At 34.8% G+C, this 11,688-nt stretch overlaps 1 protein-coding gene across 1 annotated transcript; it reads left to right on the top strand.

Annotated features, from left to right (window-relative positions):
• Positions 1–256: 256 nt before the first annotated feature.
• Positions 257–7,885, top strand: LOC143251133 (uncharacterized). The gene is made up of 2 exons (XM_076502514.1): positions 257–409; positions 6,442–7,885. Exon 2 carries the CDS (start codon positions 6,918–6,920, stop codon positions 7,443–7,445), a length of 528 nt encoding a protein of 175 aa, XP_076358629.1. The 5' UTR covers positions 257–409; positions 6,442–6,917; the 3' UTR covers positions 7,446–7,885.
• Positions 7,886–11,688: the final 3,803 nt, after the last annotated feature.

The raw sequence follows: 11,688 nt of genomic DNA on the forward strand, positions 1-11,688 counted from the left end.
TGCACGGAGCTAAGACATTAGTTCAACTGGATCAATAATTCCGCCTGAGACACACATCTCTAAATCACTTCAGATTTCTAGGATTCAACATTTGTTTATAAGAAACATAAAAACACTATCGTTATCTTAACAATAATCTTCGTATAGTTTCTTTGTCTGTGATTCGTTAGTTTCCTTACCTTATGTTTGACTAAAACCAATCACCGTTAGCGAAGATATCTTTAAGTTAAGAAATTTCCTGGTTTACTTCTGGGATCACACTTAAAGCCAAACTACAGGTAGGTACAGCCAGTCACTCTCTCTAAATACTGGCTACACAGAGAAAGAGGAAACTTGTCTCAACATGGCCGATCTTACGCCTCGAATGATAACATTTTCAGTGTCACGTTCCACTAGCGACGATCATCAGGTATTTAGTTTTATATCAGTGTTGAAAATACTCACTATCTGATTGGTGCTTGTACGCTGTTAAACACAGCTCGTTAGTTTTCTGTTAGTATTATACATATTCAATATAAGGCTCAGCTCGCACGTTATCTGAATATCAAATAATAATTCTTCCAATTGTATTCGTCATAAGACTACAGTATTAGGATTATTATACTTTCAAGTATTACAATAACTCTTCGGTCCTTTCGTATTTTCTTACGAGAAAAATTGTTTTCAGTATTATCTGAAACACACTATTGAATCCATGTCCGTTTCCTTCAAAACGGATAAAACAGAATAATGATTGAAACGTATAAATCATTTGTTAAAACAACAGTAGGTAACTATCAATTCCTATAAATAAGAATATTTAATTATCTATAATTAGTTTAAATGTAAACCATCACCTTGAAAAATTACTTCGATTGCACCTCTCCCCTTGAAACAGTATTTGTTTAATTTTAGTTCTTAGAGATTCGACTCTTGTATAAGAATGTTTCTGTTGACACCAGGGCTAATATAATGTTCAACATTGCAAGACTTGGTCGACATCAGGGTTAATATAATGTTCAACACTGAAAGATCTAGTTGACACCAGGGTTAATATAATGGTCAACACTGCAAGACTTGGTTGACACCAGGGTTAATATAAAGGTCAACACTGCAAGACTTTATTGACACCAGGGTTAATATAATGGTCAACATTGCAAGACTTGGTCGACACCAGGGTTAATATAATGGTCAACACTGCAAGACTTGGTTGACACCAGGGTTAATATCATGTTCAACAATGCAAGACTTGGTCGACATCAGGGTTAATATAATGTTCAACATTGCAAGACTTGGTCGACATCAGGGTTAATATAATGTTCAACACTGAAAGATCTAGTTGACACCAGGGTTAATATAATGGTCAACACTGGAAGACTTGGTTGACACCAGGGTTAATATAAAGGTCAACACTGCAAGACTTTATTGACACCAGGATTAATATAATGGTCAACATTGCAAGACTTGGACGACACCAGGGTTAATATAATGGTCAACACTGCAAGACTTGGTTGACACCAGGGTTAATATCATGTTCAACAATGCAAGACTTGGTCGACATCAGGGTTAATATAATGTTCAACATTGCAAGACTTGGTCGACATCAGGGTTAATATAATGTTCAACACTGAAAGATCTAGTTGACACCAGGGTTAATATAATGGTCAACACTGCAAGACTTGGTTGACACCAGGGTTAATATAAAGGTCAACACTGCAAGACTTCATTGACACCAGGGTTAATATAATGGTCAACATTGCAAGACTTGGTCGACACCAGGGTTAATATAATGGTCAACACTGCAAGACTTGGTTGACACCAGGGTTAATATAAAGGTCAACACTGCAAGACTTTATTGACACCAGGGTTAATATAATGGTCAACATTGCAAGACTTGGTCGACACCAGGGTTAATATAATGGTCAACACTGCAAGACTTGGTTGACACCAGGGTTAATATCATGTTCAACAATGCAAGACTTGGTCGACATCAGGGTTAATATAATGTTCAACATTGCAAGACTTGGTCGACATCAGGGTTAATATAATGTTCAACACTGAAAGATCTAGTTGACACCAGGGTTAATATAATGGTCAACATTGCAAGACTTGGTCGACACCAGGGTTAATATAATGGTCAACACTGCAAGACTTGGTTGACACCAGGGTTAATATCATGTTCAACAATGCAAGACTTGGTCGACATCAGGGTTAATATAATGTTCAACATTGCAAGGCTTGGTTGACACCAGGGCTAATATAATGTTCAACACTGCAAGACCTAGTTGACACCAGGGTTAATATAATGGTCAACACTGCAAGACATTATTGACACCAGAGTTACTATAATGTTCAACACTGCAACACTCTTGGATAGAGCCCATAAACCTAGTCTAATTTTTAACAAACGTAGTTTGAATTTTAAACACAAAAATTATTCCTATTTTTGAAAGTTTAACAGATGTTGCTTGTGATCAAGTACTTACGTTTTAATTTAACCTTTTAAAAACTTTCACGTCTACGCTATAATTATTTAGAAACTTGTTTAAGGTAATAATTACCTGTTTAGTGTATTGACAACTGTTGACTTTAGCTCTTGTTACCTTAAACTATTGCCACGTGTACCCAACACTAGTTATATTAAAGTTTCGAAATTAGTGAGAAATTATGTCATTAATAAAATTCCTCAGTTGTTGTAAATTACTTTATTTGCACCTGTATCTTGTTAAGCATTTAAGTGGTTTAACATCGCTACATTTTCATTACATAAAACAAAATCCCAGCTACTTCTTGTAAGATTCAAATAGTCATTTAACTTTATTAAGAAGAAAACCACGTGCTGCGGATAGGAAGTGATATGTTGTGGTATTTTGTGTTTGAACACACAAAGTTCATGAAAGATCAAAGCTGTGCTGTATATTTAGAACAATTAAATGACCGTTATAGGTTTATCACACAGTAGAACAGATATGTAGAGCTCTGAAAAAATTTGGTGGCCGTGTGGGACGTCACAATGACTTAGAGGTTAAACATAAATGGGTTAAACTTTTCCGTAACGTAAGATACCAACCAAACACCTCTAGTACCAAAGATATTTTGAGGTGAATGGTGTTATCAAAACTGATAGACCATTTGACTCCAGTAGTAATGGGCATAAGATTTAGCGAGGGTACAAAACGTGGGTGTCGGGTGCAATCAGCAGGGTGACGGTACTGATATTTTAAATGTTTATAAATAAATGATGAACTCTAGACACAAAACTTTAGAACATAAACAGTGTTGACCCGGCATGGCCAGGTTGTTAGGGCGCTCGACTCGTAATATGAGGGTCACGGGTTTGAATCCCTGTCAACCAAACATGCTCGCCTTTTAAACCGTGGGGGTATTATAATGTAACGGTCAATTCCACTATTCGTTTGTAAAAGCGTAGACCAAGAGTTGGCGATGGGTGGAGATGACTAGTGTTACACTGCTAAATTAGGAATGGCTAGCGCAGATAGCCCTCGTGTAGCTTTGCGCCAAATTAAAAAAACACAAACAATAGAGAGTGTTGTTTGATATGGGGCTGTGAGTGATGACAGATCCATTCTTCAGACACATACAGCTACACCTCCATCCCGTACATAAATGTTAAAGTCTTCCCTATTTTCCTACTCTTAATCTTAAAACTTCCCCCCGCGCATGCAACTTATACTGGACTGTTTAATTATTTTATATTATTATAAGCTTTCAGCTTTACTCCTGCTAATGTATTTCTTCTTGATTTCACGTTTAAATAGTTTTATAGAAGTGTCGCAGTTCTTAGAGATGAAAAATCTTATAATGAGTGTATATGACTTACTACTACATCCTGCCATATGGTAACAAATGTGTCGCAGTTCTTAGAGATGAAAAAGCTTACAATGAGTGTATATGACTTACTACTACATCCCTGCCACATGATAATAAATGTGTCGCAGTTCTTAGAGATGAAAAGTCTTATAATGAGTGTATATGACTTACTACTACATCCTGCCATATGGTAATAAATGTGTCGCAGTTCTTAGAGATGAAAAAGCTTACAATGAGTGTATATGACTTACTACTACATCCTGCCACATGGTAATAAATGTGTCGCAGTTCTTAGAGATGAAAAAGCTTACAATGAGTGTATATGACTTACTACTACATCCCTGTTATATGATAATAAATGTGTCGCAGTTCTTAGAGATGAAAAGTCTTATAATGAGTATATATGACTTACTACTACATCCTGCCATATGGTAATAAATGTGTCGCAGTTCTTAGAGATGAAAAAGCTTACAATGAGTGTATATGACTTACTACTACATCCTGCCACATGGTAATAAATGTGTCGCAGTTCTTAGAGATGAAAAAGCTTACAATGAGTGTATATGACTTACTACTACATCCCTGCCATATGATAATAAATGTGTCGCAGTTCTTAGAGATGCAAAAGCTTATAATGAGTGTATATGACTTACTACTACATCCTGCCATATGATAATAAATGTGTCGCAGTTCTTAGAGATGAAAAAGCTTATAATGAGTGTATATGACTTACTACTACATCCCTGCCACATGATAATAAATGTGTCGCAGTTCTTAGAGATGAAAAGTCTTATAATGAGTGTATATGACTTACTACTGCATTCTGCCATATGGTAATAAATGTGTCGCAGTTCTTAGAGATGAAAAAGCTTACAATGAGTGTATATGACTTACTACTACATCCTGCCATATGGTAATAAATGTGTCGCAGTTCTTAGAGATGAAAAAGCTTACAATGAGTGTATATGACGTACTACTACATCCCTGCCATATGATAATAAATGTGTCGCAGTTCTTAGAGATGCAAAAGCTTATAATGAGTGTATATGACTTACTACTACATCCTGCCATATGATAATAAATGTGTCGCAGTTCTTAGAGATGAAAAAGCTTATAATGAGTGTATATGACTTACTACTACATCCTGCCATATGATAATAAATGTGTCGCAGTTCTTAGAGATGAAAAAGCTTACAATGAGTGTATATGACTTACTACTACATCCTGCCATATGATAATAAATGTGTCGCAGTTCTTAGAGATGCAAAAGCTTATAATGAGTGTATATGACTTACTACTGCATCCCTGCCATATGATAATAAATGTTTCGCAGTTCTTAGAGATGAAAAATCTTGTAATGAGTGTATATGACTTACTACTACATCCCTGCCACATGATATTAAATGTGTCGCAGTTCTTAGAGATGAAAAAGCTTATAATGAGTGTATATGACTTGCTACTACATCCCTGCCACATGATAATAAATGTGTCGCAGTTCTTAGAGATGATTATAATGAGGCATTATTAGGCCTATCAGTGAACGCAAGCTACACAAAGAGACTGGACTTTCTATTATTTTTCTCATTCCCTGACCATTAATAAAAACAATAAAATAACGTTTATAAGGACAGGACCTACAACATTAAGGTTAAGTTGATAGCATCAACAATAATATGAAGTAGCACATAATCTAAAGATTTGATAAATTACTAGATAAACTTACACTTGTAATATGTGTGTTAATTTGTCTTTACTTGACATAATTAATGATCATATAATATGTTCTCGTGTAATTACATGAATATAATGAAACTTTAATTATAATAATTTATATGGGTGACATTAATTTTATTTATTATTATAAAATCAATATGAGATTGCACTGAATTATTCCAATAAGGAGCAAAATTACAACCAAATATATAATACAAATGTGCAATGTGAGACGATTCATTTTATCGAATTTTAAAAAATCAACTCTATTTATCTCCCTAAAACAAATTCATGTCTTTATTTAAGTAGGCCTAGAAAGTAACATTGAGTCAAACAGTCTGGTAAAAAGATATCAAACATTTTACACAATACAACGTACGTTTTGGAACAATGAGACAGTTTAATTACACTCATACGGTTAAGAACAGTCATCACACATTAACAGCGTGATGTTATCTGTTTTATGTTTAGAAAAGGTTCCTACAGCTAATGTGGTAATACGTACATGTCTGCTGTTGTTAAATTTTACAATTTCTATTCGAAGGCTTTCTGCACCAGCCATCTATAAGTTTGAGGTGATAGACTATAGAGTAGCGAACTAGTTAACAATACCTTTTGCCATTTGTTGCAAACTTTAGTCAGAAAGAACAGTGAGACTTGACAGTCACAACTTTAACGCTTCAATGGCTTCAAATTATCTACCGTTTTATTTTTCATTTTATTTTGTTTTCAAAGAACACGAACCGCCAAACCTCAATTCGTAGTTCACTACAATGGTATTAGCCACAATGACAGAACTGTATAGACCGTTAAATTCTGTTTTATGCTATAGTTAAGATAATTAACTTGAAATAAGGTAGCTAATGGTATTGGAATCAACTAGGTAAAGTAACAATCGTTTAATCTGACTTTTTACAGGAACATTTCAAAAATGAAAACCTCCAAGAAAGCTGTTCTGATTGTCAAAACATACTTAAAGATATGAAAACATTTCACGATCAGCTGAGGAAGCACATCGTGGAAGATGAAACAGCGCGTGCGCAACTCATCGAAAATTTTTCAGTTTTGATTTCGTCACGAGAAGAATCTTTTAAGTCTCTCAAAAAGTTAGATATTAAGATTAATGTGAAAATCTCAAAAACTGCTGCTTCTCTTAGTAAGATTCGTAAAATACGTAGACATGTGTCTAATGTCGGAGGGAACACAGCCCCTGTTACTAATGACGTCTCCTTAGATTTAACTGAAGGTGACGATGACTCTATATTAAAAGTTGCTGGCGAACCCATTGCTCTAGGATCAAACACTGCAGGATCAGGCATCGATAAAACAAAATGTAAAGAAGTCAAAAGGATTCTGGAAAAGACAAACAACAAACAGACCAGCTTTTAAAAAACATGGAAACCTACGAACGATGTGACGAAAACCGTGAGAAACTGGTGAAAGAAGCAGAAGAGTTTATAGATATTGTTGAGAATGGTTTAAATGGTGATAACTCACTTGTAGGACCGTTAGGGAAAGCAGTGGAATTTTTACAAAACTTAGCCAGTCTTGAAGAAGTAACGTTTGAGAGTGCTGACGAAGTTTTAAGAAAGGCTTTTATGAGTTCACCAACGAAAGCAGCTTGTGACCAGGTTGACCTTAAGTCACCTTCAAGTCCGATCTCCCCAAATTTGGATGAAGGTAGAGAGGTTTCTAAGCTACGATCCTCAGGCCCTAATATTACAACTAGCTCTTTACCTCCTGTTTGTATCAAGCTTGAAACTGTGGCCACAGCTCTTGATGTGGCGAACAAGATCTTTGCATCTCAGGATATTGAAGAAGACAGTAAAAGTGAATTACAAGATCGCATAACTGAATTGATCAAAGAAATTACTCGTGAGAAAGAAGAGATTGAAAAAGCTTACGAACATATTAAAGCTTAAGGGTTACGTCAGAGTCCAGTTGTTGTCTCAGTAAAAAAATAATTACAGTAAAAGTGAAATAGAAAGATCTTCTAAAATAATTTGTCTTTAAAACATGATTTTTCTTTTGAGTTAAGACTTTATCAAACATATAAGGAAAAACATAACTTGATCTTAGGACGGGCTGCTATTGAAAACAATGTTTTCCAAAAAGGAATGATTTCTTCCCTTCACGACCACGTGATCATCGTCTTATATATAAAAAGCTCTATGAACTTGTTTATGTATTGTGATTTTAATTAAAGTTTGGTACATTAAAGTATATTTGAATTATGTATGGCATTATTATATTGTAAGGAAAACGTAGTTAGAAGGTAAAATTATGCTTACATTGTATTTTCGGTCAGAAAATCCACGTAGGCTAATTATTGTTTAAATAAAGTTCCGTTAACAATGGTTTATTGTTATTGTACTTGATTTGCTGTATCGTTTCCTGATTTAACTCTCTCATTTGCCATGTCTGACAACAGTGACTTGGATTGTACTAAAACTAATGCATTAAGCTGTAATTTAGAGAAAACGTACACATAGTGAAATGTAAAAAAAAGGACTAACACTGAGATTAACCTGTTGACTGCCAAGTATTTCAGCTGCTACGGCAGTGCCTATGCCGGGTTTTTCATTTTGTAACTTTTTTGTGACGCCATTTTGGATCGAAAGTGAAACAATTTTAAGTAGGTCAAATGCATGTAAGGTGCTGACATCTAGCGTTGAAGTTAGGTATTATTGAGAACGAATTAACTCGTCCGTGGCACTATGTTACCGATCGGCTTGGTCGAGTTATCTCGTCTACGGCATTGAACAGGTTAACTAACTCAGCCTTTAATTGGTCCTTAATCTATGGGTCTGTATAAAAAAAAATGTGTTAAATATGTCAATCTGTTGTACAAATCGAAGTAGTCTGAATAACGCACATTAAGAACCAAGCTTATGATGGAAAAATTCCAGAAATATGTGAACACATGACAACTGATATTTAACTAATTGGTAACACTTATTGAGATTGTTTTCAGTTTCATAATTTAGAGATCACAAGAAAAACAAGTCCAAGTCCTCACGGTTCTCAGGCCGAACTGATGACCTCACTAGTCTTTGTTACTTTTATGTTATATCTGAACTTTTTGTAGTTTATGGAACTTTTTTATACACACATTTTTTCGAATATGACCTAAATCGAACATTCTCAAATATAGTAATCCCTCTGGTGAGCTAAGAATTAGTGAAAAAAGTGTTTCGATTTGAAACTTGAAAGTTTGTTTAATAATAATTTATTTAATATTTGAAGGACTGTTTTGTTTTTAATTTTGCGCAAAGCTTCTCAAGGCATATCTGTGTTAGCCGTCCCTAATTTAGCAGTGTAAGACTAGAGAGAAGGCAGCTAGTCATCACCACCCACCGCCAACTGTTGGGCTACTCTTTTACCAACGAATAGGGGAACTGACTAGTATTTAAGAGATTTCTTTAAAATACAGTTTTCTAAACCTCAATGGGAAAATAATATTTTCAATATTTTGTGCTTAAGTATAATAATCGTGAGAGTTTCAAATACTTATTTTTTTTTCTTAAGACTTCACGCAGTTAAAAATAACAGGAGAATAAAATGAGCGTATATATTTTCTTGGTTAATTACATATCTAGGTTTAAACATATATAATTTAAAACTTGCGTGCTGTACACACAAAAGACGTGATTTTATGTTTGTTTTGTGTTTTAAATAACTTTTCCTTTGCAGAAGTTTCTTATTTAGAAATATCACAGAAATTAATAATTTAGAGTTCATAGCTACGTTCGGCTTAGTTGTTTCTAAGACAGAAAAAGGTTTGAGAAATTTTGCTGTGAATTACTTCAAAAGTTTTATTTTACCACAATAAATATTTTGTATCAATTTTATGTTGAATTGAGACATTGAAAATGTTATAGTGTAAAGCCTTAACATGAAAACTTAGAAGCGAGGAATTTATTGTCCTTACTGATATGAATATTTTAAACATTTAAGCCGGAGGGCGCCATCAACAGAAGAGCTATCAAAAACTAATAATTATAAATTTAGATTAGACAATGTTATGTTAAAACTTTTATCGTATTATTCACAATTACATACATAGTCGTGAATTATCATTTGTTTATATTTTATTATGGTTTATCGTTGGCACCACATTACCAACTTTAAGACAGTTATTTAGCCAACCTAACTGAAAGAATAACAAATAACATATGAGACACATATAAAGTTTAACGAAGATGAAATACATCGATCTAAATTATGCAAAAATATTCTAAAACGTCGATAATCATTAATGATTATACATTACGAAAAACAATAAACAGTTAAACTTATAAATAATAAAACTTTATTTGGAAACACAAAACATTCGTCGAGTTATTTAGAGTTCTTTGAAAGTTCTTCCAAGTTGTTTTTAAAATATCTATGTTAAAATAACATTTTTGTTCATTGTCACAAATCAAAACAAAAACAAAAGAAAGACATGTTTTATAATAAACTATGGATATTTATTTCGTAGCAAGATACGAATATTTTGTAATTCACATCTGTATAACCAGATTAAAGTTTATAGCTTAGTTCGTTTTTTAACATTAACTTACTACTTGTACTTCTGGATATTACTGTCTTCTTTGTCCCAACTCTGAACCATCCCAGTTAATCCTTGTTGTTGATGGTTTAAATCAACCTTTTTTTACTGTTACCAAGGTCTGATTATAGGTTTAACAAAATTATTCCACTGGATTTTCAGTAAGTGATTGTGTTGTTGTGTTTGTCAATAGCTTACTGTGAACATTTTCATAAACTTCCTATTTTCTGTGTCTGGATCTGAGGTTAAGACTTCTTTACAAACAGAAGAAAGCTGTCAGTTGACTCACTGCTCCCTGTATTCTGTGGTTTCACTCATTGTGTTAATAGGAAAATGAAAGTTGAACAATATCACATTTCATGTGACTCCTTTGTTGTGAGCCTCACGTTATTAATGGCTAGTGTTTTGGTTTCTACAGAAGGTGTGAGGAACATTACAAAGTTAGCTGATGACGAGTAGTCCACTGTCCGCACATTAATTAAATTGACAAAATATGAAGTATGTGTTATTATGAGATAACACATTATATGGAGAATTATATCATGATATTCTCCAGAAAATAAGAACAGATAACTTCCTTTAAGATCTCTGTTGCTCGTGATATAACGGCACAGGTATACGCGTGTTAACTAAAAAAAAAGAAAACGACAGAGAGCCTATTGTTGATAACTACAATTTTTTTATTAATTTTCATGATACACAGCTGCCCACTTTTATTCTGATCGGTTTATTGGTGATGTTATTTGTCAATAAATAACTTCAGTAAATTCGTTGTTACTGATTTGGTTTCATTAACGTGGCAGACAGTGCTGTTTTTGGTGTTGGGACTCACATGGATCTCCCAAGTGACAGTGGTGTTCCTGGTGTTGGTACTTACATAAATCTCCCAAGTGACAATGGTGTTCCTGGTGTTGGAACTCACATCAATTTCCCAAGTGACAGTGGTACTCCTGGTGTTGAGACTCACATGAATCTCCCAAGTGACAGTGGTATTCCTGGTGTTGAGACTCACATGAATCTCCCAAGTCACAGTGGTGTTCCTAGTGTTGGGACTCACATGAATCTCCCAAGTCACAGTGGTGTTCCTGGTGTTGGGACTTACATGGATCTACCAAGTGACAGTGGTGTTTCTAGTGTTAGGACTCACATGAATCTCCCAAGTGACAGTGGTGTTCCTGGTGTTGGAACTCACATCAATTTCCCAAGTGACAGTGGTATTCCTGGTGTTGAGACTCACATGAATCTCCCAAGTGATAGTGGTGTTCCTGGTGTTGGGACTCACAGGAATCTCCCAAGTGACAGTGGTGTTCCTGGTGTTGGAACTCACATCAATTTCCCAAGTGACAGTGGTATTCTTGGTGTTGAGACTCACATGAATCTCCCAAGTGACAGTGGTGTTCCTGGTGTTGGGACTCACAGGAATCTCCCAAGTGACAGTGATGTTCCTGGTGTCGGAACTCACAGGAATCTCCCAAGTGACAGTGGTGTTCCTGGTGTCGGAACATTATTTTCTAAGTCACTCTATTCACCAGCTTCATCGTGTCTGGTTCAAACTTCAATCTGTTATTATTTTCTAAGTCACTCTATTCACCAGCTTCATTGTGTCTGGTTCA

Source organism: Tachypleus tridentatus, chromosome 5, assembly GCF_004210375.1.
Source record: "Tachypleus tridentatus isolate NWPU-2018 chromosome 5, ASM421037v1, whole genome shotgun sequence".
Taxonomy (NCBI): domain Eukaryota; kingdom Metazoa; phylum Arthropoda; class Merostomata; order Xiphosura; family Limulidae; genus Tachypleus; species Tachypleus tridentatus.

Coding starts and splice junctions, on each gene's coding strand:
- LOC143251133 (XM_076502514.1), top strand. CDS start 6,918: ATGGAAACCTACGAACGATGTGACGAAAACCGTGAGAAACTGGTGAAA.